At 44.2% G+C, this 21951-nt stretch overlaps 1 protein-coding gene across 1 annotated transcript in view; it reads right to left on the bottom strand.

Moving 5' to 3' along the window:
* Positions 1 to 21951, bottom strand: part of LOC108794847 (triple functional domain protein-like) — a 660684-nt gene that overhangs the window by 125529 nt on the left and 513204 nt on the right. Inside the window, exons 22-23 of the mRNA XM_018565963.1 lie at positions 14587 to 14698; positions 4053 to 4243 (exon numbers count right to left, since the gene is read on the bottom strand). Coding sequence (XP_018421465.1) covers positions 4053 to 4243; positions 14587 to 14698 — 303 coding nt within the window. The remainder of the gene's footprint in view (positions 1 to 4052; positions 4244 to 14586; positions 14699 to 21951) is intronic.

Raw genomic sequence — 21951 nt, forward strand, 5'->3', positions numbered from 1 at the left:
TTACTTGCTCGTATAGCCACCTTGGAGGAACTACACAAAAGATCCCTGGCACAATCCCATCTGTCGTAACTCTCCCAAGCCCGCAATGACCTTCTTCAACTGATCCACGAGAACACCAAAAAGGCCTTTATATCCCGTAGCAAAATATACTATGAGCACAGTAACAAAGCGGGGAAGTTCCTAGCGAGATCCCTGAAATGCCAAAAGGCGACTCGCACGGTCTCACAAATAGTAGATACCTCGGGAGCTAAACATTTAGATACGCCTCAGATAGCATCCCAGTTTCGGTCCTTTTATGAACAACTTTACGGCATTGCTGCTCAACGTCCCTCCAATCCTGCCCAAAACGCCCGCTCTGAACTAATAAATTCCTTCCTATCAGAACACAGCCCCCCCTCCCCTGAGTGACGCATCTAGAACAGACTTGGAAGCCCCCTTCACAGCCCAAGAAGTCCAAACTCCGATTTCCCAGCTGAAACCCGGAAAAAGCACTGGACCCGACGGTTTTACGTCACACTATTACAAAACATTTTCGGAACACCTTATCCCTCACTTCCTATCTGCTTTCGACCTGAATCCCAGACAGCCGCATGACTTGGTTCATCTGCTGGAAGCCCATGTTGTCGTGTTACCAAAACCAGGAAAGGACGAGTCCCTATGCGCAAGCTATCGCCCCATCTCTTTGCTCAATATCGACGTTAAGCTACATGCTAAAATACTCGCCAACCGCTTAGCTTCCCTTCTTCCAGACATAATAGACGGCGATCAGGTGGGCTTTATTCCGGGGCGGGAAGCACGCTATAATACTACGAAAGCCATAGGCCTTCACCATTGGATCACAAGCAGGGGCCACGCAGGCTTCTTCCTCTCCACAGATGCTGAGAAAGCATTCGATAGGGTGGCGTGGGATTACCTTTTCGCCTCCTTGACTCATCTCGGCTTGGGCCCTCGTATGTTGGACCGCATAGCCCTATTATACCACAGACCGACCGCAAAGATCCGGGTGAACGGCACATTGTCAGAGGCCTTCCCCATTTTCAATGGCACACGGCAGGGATGCCCCCTATCCCCACTGCTATTCGTGTTGGCATTGGAGCCCTTCCTTCGGAAGATACGCTCTGACCCCAACATCCACGGATTTCATACGTCCTACAAAGAATTTAAAGTGGCCGCATTTGCGGACGATTTGCTATTTTTCTTGACGCAGCCGAGAATATCACTCCCCAACCTACTAAACGCACTTCAGGAATTCGCATCAATCTCGTTCTTTAAAATCAATCTATCAAAATCAGCCGCATTGAATGTATCCCTTCCAGATGATCTGGTCCACTTCTGCAAATTACATTTTCCCTTCCGCTGGGCAGATACTTCCATTACCTATCTGGGCATCGAACTTCCCACTGACTTAAAGAAGCTATACTCCCTTAATTTTGCCACTCAATTATCCCGATTACGGATGGATATGAGAGAATGGAACAAGGGGTTATACTCCTGGTTTGGTCGTGCGGCAGTCCTTAAAATGACCGCCATACCACGATTGCTGTACATGTTCCAGACTGTGCCCATCGCTCTCCCCAAAGCCTTCTTCTCCTCAGTCAACGCTCTTTTTCGCACTTTTCTATGGGAAGGTAGATCACCGCGAATCGGATTCTCAACTTTAACCCGTTCGAAATCCTCCGGGGGTATAGGGCTCCCTCATGTACAGAATTACTATCGGGCCTGCCATCTCACACGTATCATAGACTGGGCTAGGCATGGCCAATATAAAGAGTGGGTTCAGATTGAGCAGGTCCAATCGGGATCACCAATTGGCTCTTGGCCCTGGCTTCAGCGCTCCACACTCCCGACCCAAGTGCTAACTCACCCTACGATAGGCAACTCTTTACGCCTCTTTGACACCATGTGTAGGACCGCAGACGTTTCATCAACCCTGGGGCCTCTTACCCCGGTCCGTATGAACCCCGCTTTCCCCCCAGGCCTCCACTCCTCATTCCTACACCCTTGGTCCCCAGAAGCCAACCCGACCGCGAAAATGTTCTTTGACGGCCAAGGGGAGTTTCGGTCGTTGGCCGACTTAAATTCTGACACTTCCAACGGGTCTCTACCATTATGGACGTATATGCAACTTCGTCATTTCCTCAACGACAGACACACTGAGCAACATTTCACACGCTCCCTTACCGCCCTTGAGCGGCTCTGCACGTCACCGGGAAGGGCTACTCATACAGTGTCGGAGACATACTCCTTACTGTCGAACTCCTCCGCAATGCCACTCACACCCTCTACTAAGGCATGGACAAAAGATTTATCTACCGACTTCACCACACAAGAGTGGGAGAGGATGGACGTACTCTTGCTGAAAGGCTCCTTGAATGTACAGATCCAGGAAACTAATTACAAGCTGAGGTCCAGGTGGTACAAAACTCCCGAGCTACTGCACCGCATCTTCCCCAACACGCCTAACACCTGCTGGCGATGCTCCCAAGATGTTGGTACGATCCTCCACATTTGGTGGTCGTGCTCCCTCATCTCACCCTTCTGGTCAGACATACACTCGCTCATAAGGAATATAACAGGTGTCACACTAGAATTCACGGCAGGTTCTCTCCTCCTGTTCCACTTTAACTCCCCACACCATATTACCAAACATTCCCTGGTAATACACCTACTGAATGCAGCCAAAACCGTGATCCCCAGACACTGCAAGTCGACACATCCACCGACAATCAGGGAATGGCTAGCACGGGTTGACACTGTGGCAAACATGGAAGAACTAATCGCTTACGATAGAGACACCACACCTCAATATCTGAAAACTTGGACAGCCTGGCATCTGTTCAAGGGCACAGACTCTTATGTTACCCTCATTCCCGCATGGATATCACTCCATTGAAATCAATTGGGCTGCGTGGCAATCACTGCCTGCATTGTGCAGGACCGCGCGATCCTGGATCGCGGAGGTCTGCACCGGGCCTTAGAGGTGTCACTGAGGAATGAACTAGGAACAGAAGGATCCCTAGAGTTAAAATTAAGCTTATCATATAAAGGAGTAAGTAAACATGTGAAGCAACTGTACATGTACATTTCAAGAAAAGAAAACAGGCAATTAATGAATGGAATATCAATAAACAGGTAACAAGAACAGACCAAACACAAGGTATGGACATTATAACATAAAAAGATAAAAATTTGTGTGTACTTAGCACACTAATAGCCGGGGTGTATGAAAATACACAGAAAAAATAGGTATGGCACCATCGAGTGGAGTAAAATTGAAAATGTATGACTCTAGAAATAACTTGAAATCAAAGTTGAGATATGATCAGTGTGTAGACCAGTCCTAATGGCACTCATTCTGGTGTGGTGCATCTAGCCTGAGTAGGGGGTAGTGAGACAGAGATTGGATCATTTTAATGCCAGACACAGGCATCAGAGCAGGCATTACAGTGTGTTGATAGGAAATCAGCAATTTAGTAGGGAATCCTAATTTTTAAGGTAACTTGTTATCACGTAGGGCTTTGGTTATAACGGCAAAGCCCTTTATTTTCTTTGCAGTAGCAGCTGAAATGTCCGTGAATAGTGAGATATGCGAGTATGTAGCAAAAAGCGTTTGACCTACCCCCCAAGGAAAAAAAAACACCTTTTTTTGGTGCGGAGTGGAAAAAAGGATTTCAATTCTTCCAGGGCACTAGCAAAAAAAGTGACACATGCTGGTAGAATAAAGGGTTATCCTGGACTGGCATACATTTTTTTCTGCCAGTGTCTAATCCACCTGTATGTGGTAGTATAAACTAACAGATGAGTTCCTGTGTCCCTCAATGGTCGGGAAAGAAATATGGCTTTCTACATTCACTTTGTGTTCAGGAACCAAGACATGCTTGTTTTTAAATCTAAAAGAGGAAATGTCAAGGACTGTTTTAATAATTGGTAGTAATCCCTTCCAATTTATATTAAGTACACAAAACATTCAAAGGGATTAAGGTAGCAGTCACTTATGCTATTACTGCCTTCAAAAGTAAATATCCTTATAACACAATATCACAGGTACTTACAAATAATTTCATCTTGTAAATGTACTTGCTTCTTCCACTGGAATCTTTCACTTCTTTACTGAAGACAAGAGACATTTCAAAAAGAAACAAATGTCTTTCACGCCCTTTCCGTATCAAGGTTTTAGGATCCCATACTTGGAAGGATTCTTGTAGAATCAATTCTCCCTGAGTTTCAATGTTCTCATCAAATCCTGCAATTAAAAGTAAAATATTGATATGTAGTAAAAATAAAAAAAATGGAGGTACATATGCAGTATACACATTTGTTAATCCTTTGGCAGGTAAAGCAGTTCCCACTGTACAGTATTTATTTACTGTGTATATGGTTGATTGTCTTGAGCAAACTTTACCCAGTTACTAAAGTAAATTAATTCTATATTCAAATAACCTGCACCACACTCACAATAATACATTGTTCATAAAAAAACAAATCCTCATGTGCAATACATACAAAAAATGGAAATACAAAAGGTTTACAATACTAGATCCTGTGAAAATATTCCACATAAACTGTGTATTAAAATACCACCACAACAGAATATCACAACAGAGTACAACGCTAAGTGGAAATACCCCATATAATGAAAAGCAATAATTCAAACCATCATCGATTGCAATAGTTAAACATTCATCTCTTCGCACCAACATGTTAATGAATGTTGTAAAAAGTCCACACATTAAACTTCCTCCCAAATGTGTAACAAACGTTGTGATTATTCACACAGTAGTGCACACAACAGTGTGCACCGAAAACTAGAGGTGCACCGAAATAGAAATTTAAAAACCGAAATGAAACCGAAATTAAAAAAATTGTCAGGCCAAAACCGAAAATGTTTTTATTTCAATTTTTTTAATATTTTATTTTTTATAAACTTTTAAAACATTTTTAGATTTATTAATTCATTTTTTTACTTTACTTTTAGGGGCTTCGGGGAAATATTAGGGGTCTAAACAGACCCCTGATATTTCCCTTTTAAAATAGAAAAAGAGATTGTGGACACAAAGTCCTAAATCTCTTTTTCTGTAACACCTGTTATGAATGAACAGGAATCCTCTATGAGTGTTCCTGTTCATTGATAACTTGAGAACAGAGTATGTTTACTATAACTACAACTATGAATGAACAGGAGGGGATGTAGATTACTCCCATTCATTCATAATTGAGGATATAGTCAACATACTCTGCCCTCAATTATCTACAAACACTCAGCGATCACTGATCGCTGAGTGTTTGCTCTCGCTCTCCTCTCTGACACGCTGTCGCATGAGGCTGAGAGCGCGGTGCAGGGAGGCTGCTCAGCCTCATTTGACAGCGCGGGCTGTCTCCGCCCCCGTCCGCTTTGCCGGACTGTGATAGGCGGCTGAGCGGTGTGGGAGGAGAGACACCATCCGTTCACAGCGCTCTCCTGGCTGTCACTTTCTCTCCTCCCCGCTCCTCAGTGGGGAGGAAATAAACCTGGGATGCACTGATGTATCGGCAGGAAAATTGTGTTTTAGACATAATGTCGCATAGACATAATCTGCAGGCCTGCCTCCTATCTATAGACACTGACAAGGTCTTTGAGAGGGTCTAATCTTACAAAAATAATGTCACTCTACTCCTCTCCAACTGCGAAAGTGTAAGTGAATGGTTCTCACTCCGAGTCACTCTCTTTTTTAAATGGAACGAGACAGGTTTGCCCCCTAACCCCTCTTCTGTGTGTGATAGTCATGGAACATTTGGCACAGGCTATTTGTCCCAACCCTGATAAATGTGGCATTCAAACCCCTTCTTTTCACCATACAATGTCTTTATATGCTGATGAGCTGCTCCTCTACATGCAACATCCTCATATTAGTATACCCTCTTTGTGTCTAGAGTTTCAATGGTTTGGACTGCACAGTAATTTTAAGGTTAACCTGTCCAAATCAGAAGCACCGTTTCTTTCTTTACCATCTCCTATTCTTGCTTCACTAAAATGTAATTTTCCCTTTGAGTTAAACTCTAAATCCATCATATAACTCGGTACTTCCATTCCTTCTCAATTGTCAAATCTCAGGCTCTCCTCCATTTGCAAAGACCTAGAATCCTATGGTTCCCTTTCTATCTCTTGGTTTGGTAAAATTAACATATTAAGATGGAAGTTCTCCCTAAATTACTTAACATTTTGCAAACCATACCCATTAACCCTCAAACAATTTTTCAGCACCCTCCATTCAATAGCTATTAGATTTATTTGGAATGGTTGCCTACCCCAAGTTTAAGTTACATGATGCTTTGTTGACACAGATCTAAAGGAGGTATGGGCATACCAGACTTTGAACTTTACCACATTGCTGCTGATTAGGCTTGTATTTTTGGTTGGTTCTCTCGACCCTTTCTAAAGGCAGCTGCCATGGTAGAACAAGACCTCTGCCCTATTGATCTGTGTGCTGTTTTTTGGTAGAACCCCATTTACATTTTCTCTCCTCACAAAATCTGTGTTGTGTGTCTGGCGCTCAGCTGGTGCTCGTTATAACCTCTCTACTACTCCTATCCCTCCGACTCCTTTATTTATCCTTTATAACCCTTCCCTCCTCAGGGGGTTACGCTTACAAGAACTGGCCCCTAGCAAAGGATTTTTTCCATCCATCCAGTGGCACATTTGTCACGCCTGCTCACTCTCTGTCCACTAGACAGGCTCATTGGCTTTCAGACTACCAACTTTCTCTCTTCTGTAAATCTTTACATAGTACTAATCTTATACACAGAGATGTGACTCCTTTTGAAAAAATGCTTACCTTTTCGGAACCACCACGATGCATGTTATCGTTGCTTTATGGGATGCTTCAGTCTAGGCACCGTGTCCAGTTACCCAAATTCACACTTGCTTGGCAAGATGTCTTGTGCCACACGTCTGAATCTGATTGGGGTACCATTTTATATTTTACAAAAAAATCCCCCATCTCAGGAAAAAAATTACAATTCCCTCGAGATGGTATTGTGATCTGGTCTCCGAGTCATATTTTTCCGGGTACTCGTTTGTTTGTTGGCGATGTGGGGAGGTGAGAGGTACCTACTTCCACATTTGGTGGGGATGCCCCATGATCTCGCAGTTCTGGTCAAGTATTTTTGATACTTACAATAAGCTTTATGGGGATTCCTTAACACCATCTGCTGAAGTTGCACTGTTGTCCCTCCTGCCAGGATCTAGGAAATCTCAAAGGCAAGTTTCTTATCTGCTGCTCGTCAGGCTATCCCTGCATTTTTTAAAACATCTACTACCCCTCCATTATCTATGTGGGTCAGCATTGTTAATGACATTACGAGGATGGAAGAACTCCTTGCCACTGACACTGATACTCTTGATTGTTTTAATCTCCAATGGTCTATATGGATTCACTTTTTGGACTCCAATGAGTTACAAAGTTCCCTGTAGTGCAGTCATTTTTGTTCATTACTTTCTTTCCTTGTTGTTTTACTGTTATTTTGACTCCTTTCTAATTTCTCTATTTCTTTTTCCATTTTTCTTTTTATTTACTTAGTTGTGGTTATTGCTATATGTGAGCTCAATGTTTATTTTTCATTTAAATTATGTTTGGAACATCCATCATATTGAGTCACTCATGTTTTATTCTGTGACTTATGTTATTGTTCTCACTTTATATTTCTATACATCTGATTTAAGTATAAATAAATGGTCTAAAAACACATTTTTACTTTATCCAATCAATGCAATATATTCCAAACCATTCAGAGAAAAATATAGATCACATATAGTGTAGTATATCAGAAAACAACACTTTATCAAGAACAATTAAAAACACTTACAAGAAAATTCAGGACAAAACAATCATCTCCAATCCTGCTGGCATCACATAATCACATCCAATATCCACACTGTGTTTGCTGCTTCCTACGGAGTGACCTCAGCATGTGCCCGCCCCTTCCTACACGTTTTGTCATCAAGAATTTGTCAAGGAGGGTGAACATGCTGAGGTTACGGTATACCCTTCTTATGTCTCATGTGCCAACATGCAGTATACAAAAAGCCCACTAAAGGCCTCCATATTACAGTATATCAAACAGATACACAGACATTGCCTAATATATGTGTTCTTGTTCTCTGTCTCTCTCTGTGTATATATATATATATACACACTATATTGCCGAAAGTATGGGGACGCCTGCCCTTACACGAACATGAACTTTAATTGCATCCCAGTCTTAGTCCGTACGGTTCAATACTGAGTTGGCCCACCGTTTGCAGCTATAACAGCTTCAACTCATCTGGGAAGGCTGTCCACAAGGTTTAGGAGTGTGTCTATGGGAATGTTTGACCATTCTTCCAGAAGCGCATTTGTGAGGTCAGGTACTGATGTTGGACGAGAAGGCCTGGCTCGCAGTCTCCGCTTTAATTCATCCCAAAGGTGTTCTAACGAGTTAAGGTCAGGACTCTATGCAGGCCAGTCAAGTTCCTCCACCCCAAACTCACTCATCCACGTCCTTATGGACCTTGCTTTGTGCACTGGTGCGCAGTCATGTTGGAACAGTAAGGGGCCATCCCCAAACTGTTCCAAAAAGTTGGGAGCATGAAATTGTCCAAAATGTCTTGGTATGCTGATGCCTTAAGGGTTCCCTTCACTGGAACTAAGTGGCCAAGCCCAACCCCTGAAAAAAAACCCACACCATAATCCTCCCTCCACCGAATTTTACACTTGACACAATGCAGTCAGGCAAGTACCGTTCTCCTGGCAACCGCCAAACCCAGACACGTCCATCGGATTGCCAGACAGAGAAGTGTGATTTGTCACTCCAGAGAACACTTCTCCACTTCTCTAGAGTCCAGTGGCGGTGTGCTTTACACCAACTTCATCAGAAGCTTTACACTTGGTGATGTAAGGCTTGGATGCAGCTGCTAGGCCAAGGAAATCCATTCCAAGAAGCTCTCTACGCACTGTTGTTGTGCCAATCTGAAGGCCACACAAAGTTTGGAGGTCTGTAGCTATTGACTCTGCAGACAGTTGGGAAGTTTTTTTTTCTTCAATAAAGGCTTATTCATATTTTTCACAATAGACAATCAAAGTAATGATCAGCAAGGTTACATAAGCTGATCAAGGGCAGGGACAAAAGACAAACAGAAAATAGATCATCAACATTTGTAAAGTAAACGTCAATACTACACCTTATGGTGTCGGTATATCATGACAGTACACACAGCAAACATATAGTTAAGGAAATCAAATATAACCAAGATGGAGAGGGGAAACGCTTCAAATTCCTACTACAGGTGAAACTCGAATAATTAGAATATCGTGCAAAAGTAATTGCAGTAAGTACTGCAAAAGGGGCCCAAACCAAGTACTGAGTACATATGCATGCTTGTACTTTTCAGAGGTCCGATATTGTTCTATGTACAATCCTTGTTTTATTGATTGCATGTAATAATCTACTTTTTTGAAGTTGTGGATTTGGGGTTCTTGGGGTTTTCATGAGCTGTAAGCAATAATCATCACAATTATGACAAATCATGGCTTGAATTATCTTGCTTTGCATGTAATGAGTCTATCTCATATATTAGTTTCACCTTTTAAGTTGCATTAGTGAAATAAATGAACTTTGCACGATATTCGAATTATTCGAGTTTCACCTGTAAGGTTGGCTCAGTGCCTGAGTTGAGAGGATTCATTTCTCAGTTTCCTCAAGAAAGTAAGGTCTGCGGTCGCCGCGGTCCCACGTGGGACCGGAGGATCACCACCTTTCGGCACCGTCCTTGCGTGGATCCATGCCCCAACCACCTCAGAGGAATCCAAGGTGCACTGGCCTCTAAAGAGGAGCAAGTTAAGCAAGTTAATTGGGGCAACTAAGTATCTGACAGGAATTGTTACCCACATATCTGTGGGGTAACGTGTTCTAGGGGATCACATCAGTGAGAGGTATCAGAACTCAAGTCTCTGCCTCGTCTGCTGGAGACCGGGGTCGTGCCATGAAGTCGTTCCAACAAGACCAGAGGTTGATGAATTTGTCCAATTTATCGGCTTTAGTGAATAGGAGTTCCTCCATTTCACAAATGTGAGTCACTTGCTGGACCCATTCTGAGTTTGTCACGGTAGTGGATTCCCTCCAGTATCGGGGAATGACAGCTCGAGCTGCATTGATTAGGTGCATAAGTAGCATCTTGTAGTGAGTGTATCTAACTAAGCCGCCTGGCGACCCATTTAAGAGAAATTTGGCTGGGTGGAATGAGAAGCTGATTCCCAGATTCTGGGATATGGTCCAGTAAGGCTTAAGGAGTGGACAAGACCAGAAAATGTGTGATAGTGTGCCTTGCGCCGCTTGAAATCACCAGCAGGTATCAGGAAGAGACGGCTAAATCTTGTGTAATGGGTGAGGTGTCCTATACCAAAAAGTTAGGATTTTGTAATTGGTTTCCTGAGTTCGGCTACTTATCAAGCTTTAGTGGATTCCCAAGCATATATCCTGCCAGTAATCGCCAGATATGAGTATGCCCAATTCTGCCTCCCACCTGCTGCGGAGTGTCAAGATGCGCTGCATGTCAAGATGCGCTGCGTGTCATTAGTGTTTACCTGTGCTTAGAGCCAGGAAATCAAATGTTTGCTTGGCCTGTTCCCAGTACAATCCTTCTCAAAGGGGGTCAGGTTTCTCCCAAAATGTAGTTTATTACGCGGGTCATCTAGGTAATGTCGTACTTGAAGATAAGACCACCACGGGACTGATGCAGTGACGGTGTATTCGGATTGGTTAGTTTTGTCAAGTAATCTCTGGTTTTGAAAGTTTTGTCCCTAAGTGTGACCTATGGTTTCCAGATGTTGAGGAAGAGTGCAGTGCTCCCTGGGGTAAAATCCTAATTTCCCAATAGTGGGGTCATGGGACTGTCTGATGTGGTGACTATTCCTCTAGTGCGGAGGTGTGAGAGTTCCGACAGTGTCGCCCCTATGAGGGGGGGTGTAGGAAGGGGTCAAAACACATTATGTAGAAGAGTGCAACTACCTCAATAACTAAAATACATGAGTGGATAGGCTATTGCTGTGCAGCCTGCTGTAACTGGCTGAATAATTGGGATAAACGTGTGACTTACAATTAAGATGTCATCAATCGGCAAACGAAGTCCCTGCTCTCTTTGTTCTCTAATGCTCTAATACACGCCCACTAGAACTTACTTACAATTTACTCCAGGGGGGATAACACCCCCATTTCCTGCTTGTCGGCGTGTATTGATCTGCCCTTTATAGGGTAATTGGGTTTCAATTTACTCTATAGATTTGAATAATCTCTTTATAAACGTAATACTTGGATATATATACATGTTTCTTAAACATTGTATAGGTTTGAAGTTACTGTAAATCATGTAAATCATGTATGTGCATTTTTATGCTCTCTACACTCCATAAATTGGGTAGAGTTGGACTCATGTTTATATAATATATATTTGTACTGTACTGTTTTTTTAATATGAAATCATGTATGTATATTCCATGCTATTTTTATTATTCATATTTATACCATCTATTTAAAATTGAAATCATGTTTTTGTACTCTATATGAATCTGCTCTTTCCAAAGTTGATGTTTTATATAGTTGGTGATATATATATTCTTTGACATAGTTGCTTAAATCCCACTAATAATGATTGTGGTCTATGTATGCAATATAAAAATATATACATAAATATATAATATATCTGTATAATAGGAACCTATGTTGGTGTAAACTATGAGACTATGCATCTAGTTTAATGTAATTTTAATGTTATTGTATAAACTGTGGATAACACTAATTATCTGCCATGGGAGGATCCATTCTTCGATATGATCCTTTTCTCAGCTCTTTATTAGTTCCGTTTCCTCTTGTTCTTTTATGTTTTTGCGCATGGGAATCGTGGGTGCGTATTGGACGGCCTGTTTGCCAGGCCTCTTAGACCCTTTTTGGTCCCGGGAGCTCAGGAGATGCGCGCTTGCATCATCATATGCACGCGCCTCGGGACCCTCCCACCACGCTACACGCCGTGGCTCCGCCCCTTTGTGGGCGGGCGTGCGGTGTTCATGGATAGCATACAAATTACCGCAAATGCGGCCATTTCTTATGCGGCACTCGTGAGGAACACACTAGAAGCTGGCCACATGAGGTATCACATTTGATTCACTGTTTAAGTCTCATTCTTTTTTATAATGGTATTGGAAACATGCACTTATTAATTTCTGGCATCTGGGCACCTTTGCACTTGCACGTTTTGATTGCTATCTTTAGTTTTACTTATGCAACCTTTTTTGATTATGCATATTGTTTTTTTATCATCGTTAAGCACACACATTTATGAGTTTCGATATTTGAAGTAATCATTTACAAATATTGAATTTATACTCTTTCACCCATTTGTTTATTATTTAGACATGTACACAATCTCACATATATTAATCACTATGCTTTATTTTAAAAGCCCCTCCCCTTTCGGTATTTGCACACCCTAAGGTGGAATTTACTCAATTGAGTTCTTTTAGTCATGTTAGAAAAGTGCACGACGACCAAGGGATGGTAGCATATTCTCTTTCAATATAGAGCAGTACATCTGTGAATTCATGATACATCAATGAAATGCAGCTCCCTACACCAGCAGCCCCACAAAAGGACACTGCCACCACCATGTTTCACTGTAGCAGGGACATGCGGTCAGGGGAGGCAGGGCCTAACCTAGTATTATGGAGGGAAAAAGTCTGAAGCTGACAGCTTTTTCTCCATTCAGATCGGCTTCTATCAGGTTACAAAGCAGGGAAAGCCTGCCAGCTGTGTAACCTGTCATGGACGGAGCGCTGCCTGTTAATTACAGGCAGTGCTGCATCCGGCTTTTGACAGCTATGTAAGGTTACACAGCAGCAGGCTCCCCCGCTGCTTGTGTAACCTAACTTAATGATGCAAGAGCTGCAACCGCCTCTACCTACTGTTAGAAGCTTGAGCTCTGTAAATGGCTTGGACCAATGTCAAAGTGCCATTGGTCCAAGCTGTCCAATAAAAAAGAAAGAAAAAACAGTGAGGACATCGATCTCGATGCCTCACCTCCCTTCCCCATTCTCCCTATCTTCTCCACACATCTTGGTGACATGTTTGGGGGAGGGGCATGGGCAGGAAGGAGGGTGGGCCGGGGAAAATGCCTCACCAAGAATGGACTCCACTGCACGTCACTGCACTGTAGGCACCATGCATTTTTCTTTGTACTCCTCACGTTTGCGACACTATACAGTTTTGAAGCCATCAGTTCCAAAAACATTAATCTTGGTCTCATCACTGCAGAGTACAGAGTGCCAGTAGTCGTCTTCATTTTCAGCATGGGCCCTGGCAAATTGTGGGTGTGCTTTTTTGTGCATGGGCTTTAGGAGGACAACACCCATGCATGCCATTCCTTTGCAGTCTACACCGTATTGTGTCACGGGAAACAACCATCCCAGTTTGGCTTTCTACTTCTTTAGCTAACTGAAGTGAACTTGCATGCAATTTTCTTCAACCCTTCTCATCAGAAGACGTTCCCGTCGAGGTGCTAACTTCCGTGGACCGCATCGACATCTCTGTGAGATGGTTGCAGTTACATCTTTGTTATATTTTTGTATCACTTTTGCTACAGTATTCTGACTGATAAGTAAAGCTTTGCTGATCTTCTTGTAGTCATCACCTTTCATGTGTAAATAAATTATTTTCTTTCTCAGACCTTGTGACATTTCTCTTCCATGTGGTGCCATTGCTGACAGCATGAAATGGGAAGGGGTTTTCTTTGTTAAGGAACACCCTTTTATAATAAACTGTCTGCTGGACACCTGTTTAATGAATAATTATACTCTTGTGAATTAGGATTTTGTGGTCTAAAATTTCGCTTTGCTCAACATGGTCTTGAATTAATTTGTTAGGAAAAAAACTTTTTTTGTGTGTGCAAATTAACAAATCTTAGATACAATCAATGGCCCACATTTGTGGGAGTATTTTGTAGTATTATGTCACATAGAAAATGATGATTCTGAAAGAAAAGTAAAAGGTTTCCTGACAAATCTGTTGGGGTGTACTCATTTATGATGAACACTGTATGTAGACTCCTACAGTACAAAGAGAAGAAAAACCCAACCAGGACCCCTCTTGTAGTTACCTACAACCCCACTGTAGAGGTAATACGCAAAATCATCAAAGATCTACAGCCAGTACTCTCAGAAGACCCCATACTTAAATAAATATTCCCTCAGCCCCAAATACTGGCTTTCAAGCAACCACTGAACCTGAGAAGAAGATTGGTACGCAGTAAACTGACCCCAGAACAGGCACTTACACAGAAAGGCACAGTACAATGCAATAAACCCCGCTGCAAACTTTGCCAACATAAGATGTTATATCTTATATAACATCTTATAACAATATGTGACAGGAATACAGCGAGTCACAATAACAAAGTGTACACCATTAAGGGGTCATACATATATAGATATATAGATATCTATATAGATTTATATAGATATCTGTATAGATATAGATATACACACAAAACATATACACAAGATTTTATATATTTATTTTCTTTACCTTCTAACATGCTTAGATGCATGGCATCATTTGCTCGTTTTGGAACACTAAGCATCACTTCTAGTCCATCTTTAATTTCTCCTTTGCCTTCTTCACAGCAAGTCAAGAGCTCCTGGTGATGTTTTTTTTGCACAATGAGGTGAAAGAAAAACAAAAACAGCAATCATTAGTTATTAGTAATTACTTAATATATCCAGCTATTAGTAATTACTTAAAACAAACAGAAGATTACATGTAGATTTCTACAATACATTTAGGTTTCTACAATATGTAGTATACAATTACATGTAGATTTCTGTAATTACACTACAGAATATTTTCTTCTACAGTTGTTTTATTGGAAGCCCATTTCCAAGACATGGCTTCAAGCTTCAGTATCTTTACATATATAGTGTATGAACACATGACATCTTCTACGGTAGTCATTTATCAGTGTAAGTGCAATGCATAAACAAATTACTGGCAGAGTAAAATCTCTGAATATATATATGAAAACCTAGGGAGTTTTGTGCTTGTGGCTTCTCTTTTTTTAGGTGCTTTTAATATATTACAAGTCTGTGCATGACTTTTCATCAGTACTTTTATACATTTTTGTACAATAACAGAAAAGTTGTACTTATTATAAAATTCTTAACTTAGAGTAAATTGAGGGGCACAATAATTTATATAATCTTGGGTTCTCCTGCCATCAACAGGAGGAATGGACACTGACAAACAAATAACTGTGGGTCAGCCCGGGTTAACCCCTCCTATGCCCAGCATGTCTTAATTTTGTGGCAAAGCAGTACCATGAACATGAACATAAAAATAGACTACTGAGTCCTGCACCCCTCAATGGACTCCGAGAAAATTATTTTTTGGTACGTACAAAAATCCGGTTTTCTGTGTCATCCACTGAGGGGCACAAGATACTGTCCAGACATCTAAAAGCAGTCCAACTGAAGGGAGTGCAACAGAGTAGCAACTTGTCGTCATTATTAAGTTTACATACTACAACACCAAGGAAGCCATTTTACATGCAGCACGTGAACATCAAGACCTGCAATTCCAAGGCCACGCTTATCAAATATTTGCGGACCTGTCTCCAACCACGATCCAACGACGTTGATAACTGAAAACAATCCTGGATACCCGTAGGGAGCACAACATATCGTATCGCTGGGGTTTTCCGTTCAAAGTGATGTTTAACCGTGATGGTACATATCACTCTGCCTCTACCCCTGATGAGCTTCGCAAAATTCTGGTTGGCTTGAACCTGATGCCTCCTTCCCAGCTGGTAACATCCCCACAGAAGGACAGTCAACGTCCACCACCACCAAGTCCGATTTGGGAAAAGCGGCAGACGAGGAGAGCCACTCCACAGAAAAAGCAGGGGGAAGGCTCCCCTTTATTTGACCTAGCTTGAAGACCCTCTAGGCAGCTGTAACTCAGCTCTATGGTTGCCACTGTTCGTTTATTTGACTGGCATACACTGATGCTGCCCGATTACCTCTGAGACAGTTATTGTACTTAACCCGCATTTGCGGACACTGTTACACAGCTCCTGCTTTGAAAAATGTTATTTTTGATATAAGACGTTTTATCAGCAACAGTCTATTGTGATATTCTGGGGATGCGTTTAGTTCATGTCCCTGTATTGTTTAAGTTCCAGTTTAGCCTGTTGCTATGGCATTGCGCCTCCCCGGCGCCCTATTATACCATCTCGTTGCCCTATAACTATAATCGGCATTTACCTGTTGTGCTAGTTGTATAGGCCTGGAAGCTATAGCTCCAGTTGGGTGCTACATATCATTGCTTCCACTGGGGATCGGTGGAAACATGCCTCCCACAATGACACACAATGGGAAAGGTTCCGCCTTGCTCATTGTCTGTTGCCCTGGACCCCGGGGCCGGGTACTGCCATTTGATTGGTTTGTTTTGTTCTTGTTTGTCTTAACCTGTGTTTTCTTTTTTCTTGAAGATGTCCTTCCTTCCTTCTACTGTCTACTCCCTGGGTCCCTCACCGAATTACACCTGTGGTTCCCCTCATCGAGCCGTCCTCCTACCTCTACACATCTCTACTGTGGTGTGCGGCTAATACCTCAGACATCACTCTTCTTCCACCTCTTCTATGGCTAGTAAGTTTGCGTTAATATCCCATAATGTCCAGGGGTTCAACTGGCCATCCAAACGTCATAAAGCCTTCTCCTACTACTCCTCCTGCCACGCTGACAATAGTATGCCTCCAGGAAACGAGATTTTCCCAATCCTCATGCCCACGCTACTTGCATAAAAATGACCCCCAATTCTACTGTGCAAATTGCACGGAAAAGAAAAAAAGAGTCGATTGCTTTTAAGAAATCTTTACCCTTTGTGTGCCAATCTGAGATTGCCGACCCACGGGCCGATACCTGATCCTAGTGGGTACGTTATTTGATGTAGAAGTAACTCTTGTATCTTACTATACCCCGAACACCCATCAAATTAGATTCCTATCACATTTGTTCCAAGTAGTTGCACACCACACAAATGGCCTGCTCTTCCTGGCCGGGGATACCAATCTAGTACTTAATGCCAGTATGGATGAAACCAAAAAAACCCACACCCCCGGATTGGACGGGACGTCTCAGCCCAACAACTTGGCCCTCCGAAACCTTATAAATGATTTTCAGTTGGTAGATATCTGGCGGGAACTCAGTCCACTGACTAAAGATTATACTTTTTATTCTAACCCCCACCAGGTTTTTTGTAGAATAGACCACGTCTTTATCTTCCAACGTTTTCTGGCCCACTTTATGTCGGACAAAATCAAGGCAGTGCCATGGTCTGACCACGCCCCTTACGTAATACTGTTTCGCTTGGAGGGGGGTCCCCGGGGCCACGGGCACTGGAGGATCAATGAGTCCCTGTTGTCCACTGTGGAAAACATGACTCTTATTGAATCAAATGCCAAGCAATACTTTGAACTTAACAAGGGGACTGTTAGCTCTCCTGTGACGCTGTGGGAGGCTCATAAAGTTACCATGCGAGGGCACCTTATAGAGCTAGCCACTCGCCGTAAAAAGGAAAGTTTACGAAAAGGTAGATGCCCTACAAGCTGAGCTGGACACCTTAAAAGATAAATTTGACTGAAAGCTCCTGGCACGCCTGACTTTGGTTAAAGCGGAATTGAACCTCTTATTAGATTAGAGTGTGGATAAAGCACTGCGATGGTCTAAACATAGATTTTATTCTAGGGCTAACAAGCCAGGCTCCTTACTGGCAAAAAAACTGAATACCTTGCCCGACCGACTGACCCCCCATTAGACTGCGTATCCCCGGTGGCACTCTCTCAGCTAACCCTGAAATGATTTTGTCATCTTTCCAAGATAATTTAAGCTCTCTCTATACTGCCTCTCGCACTTTCAGACCAGAACAAGCAGAAGACATCCTAAGGGACGTCAAGCTCCCACAGGTGTTACAGGGGGACTTGGACCATCTTAATTTTGAAATTACCACAGAGGAAATTCTTCTGGCCATCAAAAGTCTTAAATCCTCCAAGGCCCCTGGCCCTGATGGCTTCACAGCTCTTTATTACAAGAAACTTGCACCACTGTTAGCCCCCAAGTTGGCCTCCATTTACAACTCACTTAGAAATGGTCTCCAATTGCACTCCTCCTCACTCTTAGCGTTTTCAATTATACCTAAACCTGACAAAGATCCCAGCAACCCCAATAATTATAGACCCATATCTCTATTAAATATTGACCTTAAAATTCTCACTGAAATACTGGCCACCCGTCTCAATTCTTTACTTCCCTACATTATCCACAGGGACCAGGTAGGCTTTATACCAGGTAGACAGGCTGGGGATAACATCCAAAAAATAATCCTGTCACTGGACCTGCAGAGGGCCTTTGATTCCATCTCCTGGGAATACCTATATTATATACTACACAAATGGGGCTTTGGAGACTCCTTCTTAACCTGACTGCGAGTCCTTTACTCGGACTCGAAGGCCCAAGTGAAGTACTTGGGCGGGGGGCGTGTTCTGGACATGGCGGAGTGAGGCAGCACTTAACGAGAGCTCTGTGCTGTTTGCACGGGACGGCTGAATAGCAAACGATCTAAGCTGACTTTACCCCACGTTAACGGTGGATCCCATGCTCGGTACGGGTAGGGGACCCCGTCAGACAGATCTCTTGGACTTATTCGCTCGTGCGGGAGGAGAAGCTGCGACAAGGCCAGATCCCAACATGGCGACCACCCGCTCGGCGGCCTCGTGTGCGGCCCCGAACAAAAAACTCCCCAAGTCCCTCTCACTTTCGGCTCATACGCCGACCTAGCCCTCCGTCTTCGCCCATATGCACCCCTCTCCTACTCGATGAGGATTCACTTACGGGTCCCGAGATGTCCGGTGCGGGTGTCGTACCGGCAGGCGGTGATGACTGGAGGGCCTTCCTGCCGCAACTATCCACCAAACGGGACCTAGATGGTATGGCCACGAAGATCGTTGACGCCCTGCGGCTGGAACTCCAGGTGGTGAAACAGCACCTTTCCACCCTAGACAACCGAGTGGAATCGGTCGAGACGACGGCTGCATCTCTACAGGGCAGAATGGAGGCCATGGAAGCCGGTCAGGCCGCACACCAACAGCAACTCACGGCCCTATACCTACAAGTTGATGACAGAAAAAACAGGAACCGCAGGAACAACTTGCGCCTCAAAGGAATCCCGGAGGCTACGACAGGGGCAGATTTAAAGTCTACAGTGATAACTATCCTCAACCATTACCTTGACAAGCCACCTGCCTCTGCATTGGAATTAGACCGAGTGCACAGAGCTCAGGGAACTCGTTCATTGCCATCTGGGATCCCAAGGGACGTCCTCTGTAGGAGTTCATTTTTACGCTGTAAAGGAAGAAGTACTACGTCAAGCTTGGAATAAGGGATCTCTCGACTTAGATGGAGCCAGAGTCCAAATTATGCTGGATCTCTCCCGCCATACGCTTCGCATGCGCCGCACTATGAGACCAGTGCTGGATGTCATCCGGGCCGCAGGAGCCACTTATCGATGGGGACATCCCTTTCACCTTATTGTGTCACGGGAGAACCGGGTGTTTCACCTACACGAGGTAAGCGCAACTACCAGACCTCTTTACGTTCTTGGAGTCGGAAGTAGTCCCTGTTCCAAATTGGCTGGATTTCTCAACGGATCGTCCGCCACCAGGCCCGTCCACTCCACGGCCAGCCAGGCTATCGAGGCCCAGACAACACTCTTATCTCCGGGGCACCCCGACCAGGAGCAGAGACTCCAGGGAGCCGTGAGTAGAGGTCCCCATCGACCATCCCTGACCCCACAATGATATATAGGGGTCCTCATTCAAGACTGTGGAGCTACCTTGCCCACATACTCACTGGGGTGTAGTATGTTCCACACGCACTAGGTACAGGCCCTCCAAGGCTATAGCAGTGGCTCATAAACACTTTGTCAGTATGGAGGGGTGGTGGAGTGGGGATGTGGTGCCCATTTGGAAACTACCGGTTTCTGGTCCGGACGATCACCGGGCCATACTAAGGCTGAGTCCCGTGTACTTGTGGGCCTAACGAATGTTAAATGCGTTATACCTGGTCCGGTTTATATTTATTTTGCTCTTTATGTGTGGGCAGGGATACTCCTGCCTCGTTTGGGCCGGACTCGAGCTCCGACGCTGGTCTGGGATGAAATAAGCTGCCTGGGGAGTCCTGGCCCTGTCTGCAGGCTGCCGGGTGGAAGATACCCGGCAGCCCGGCACACCTATCCCAGACGGGTCGCGCGGACCTCTACCTACCCAACTTTTATGGGAATACTTGATACCCGAAAAATAACATGTGAAGTGTTATTCACTAATGGAGGATTTTTTTTTCTTTTCTATTTTTCTGGCCGTCCCGGTCTCACTCGGCACAACTCCGTTGTTTATCTTATTGTTTATTTACTTCAGTTACATAGATTTGAGATTTTGTACTGGTGTTATTTTGTTGCCTTACTGTTCTGCCAAAGGTCCTTCCCTAGTACCACCAAGGTGCTACTAGGTCCCCCAATAGGTTATCTCCCGCCCTCAGTAAGGAGGGGAGGTTCTTTAACTTTTAGTCGACCCGTAGTCGGGTCTGACAGGTGGTATCTTCCATAGGCCCTGTATCTCCTAGTCCTTTCGGTCTCTCCTCCTCTTCCTCACAGGCTCCCAGCCATCCCCCTTCCTTTCCTCCTCTTCCTCCCGTCTCCGTTTCTTCTACCGCCCTATTCCAGGGCCCTCACCTTTGCCTTGCCTACCCCCCCACCCCCATCTCCCTATCTTACCCTCTTCTCTTTTTCTCTACCCTAGCAGGCATGACCAGACCAGGGGGCCACGCCCCGGGTGGGGGGAGCGTCAAAGGGCTCAGATTCACCTCGCTTAACGTCAGAGGTTTGAACATACCTGAGAGACGCTCCCGGCTCCTGGCAGACCTGAAGCACTCTAGATCACAAGTGGTTTTCCTGCAGGAGACCCATTTCAAGGCCCTGCAGGTTCCACGTCTCCATAACAGGGACTTCCCTGAGGCGTATCACTCCTCATATCCATTGGCAAAATCCAAAGGGGTTAGCATCCTGATAGCCAGAACAGTGCCATGGACTCTTATAGATCCCCAGCGTGACCTGGAAGGGAGATTTATTTTTGCCAAAGGTCGAATCGGGGAGACTGTCCTCACCTTGGCTAATGTGTATCTGCCCAACTCGGACCAACTGACCTTCTTGAGATGTGTTGTGTCCTCACTGCTTGAATTTTCTGAAGGGACCTTGATTTTGGGGGGTGATTTCAACTTTTCACAGTATCCCTTGCTTGATGTTTCCAGGGGGGCCTCGCACCTATCATACCTTAAAAAGCTGAAAGCTACATTGCAGGTGTTGCGCTTGGTGGATGCATGGAGGTTCCTGCATCCCGAGGACAGAGACTACACTTATTTCTCTCAGGTACATCAGACGTACTCCAGAATAGATCTCTTCTTTGTGAGTCACCAGGCCTTGCCGTCCCTGCGCTCGGCATCCATAGATAATATAGTATTATCGGATCACGCTAAATGAGTCCCTCATTCAGGACCCGTTCATAAAGGCAGAAGTAGATAGTGTCCTCAGGGCATACTTCCTCACCAACTCTGCATCGGTCCCTAGCCCCTCCATGGTGTGGGAGGCACACAAGTGCGTGGTACGGGGTGTCCTTATACGGCACGGGGCGAGGCGTAAGAGGGAAAGAGATGCCGGGATAGCCCAACTGACAGACCAAATCCGTAGTCTGGAGACATGTCACAAGCAGTCATTGGCACGCTCCTCCCAAATGGCCCTTCAGAAGGCAAGGGAGGACTTGAACTCCCTTCTCTACCAACGCACTAAACA

This window comes from Nanorana parkeri, unplaced genomic scaffold (genome assembly GCF_000935625.1).
Source record: "Nanorana parkeri isolate BGI_ZX_2015 unplaced genomic scaffold, ASM93562v1 scaffold904, whole genome shotgun sequence".
In the NCBI taxonomy this organism is placed as follows: domain Eukaryota; kingdom Metazoa; phylum Chordata; class Amphibia; order Anura; family Dicroglossidae; genus Nanorana; species Nanorana parkeri.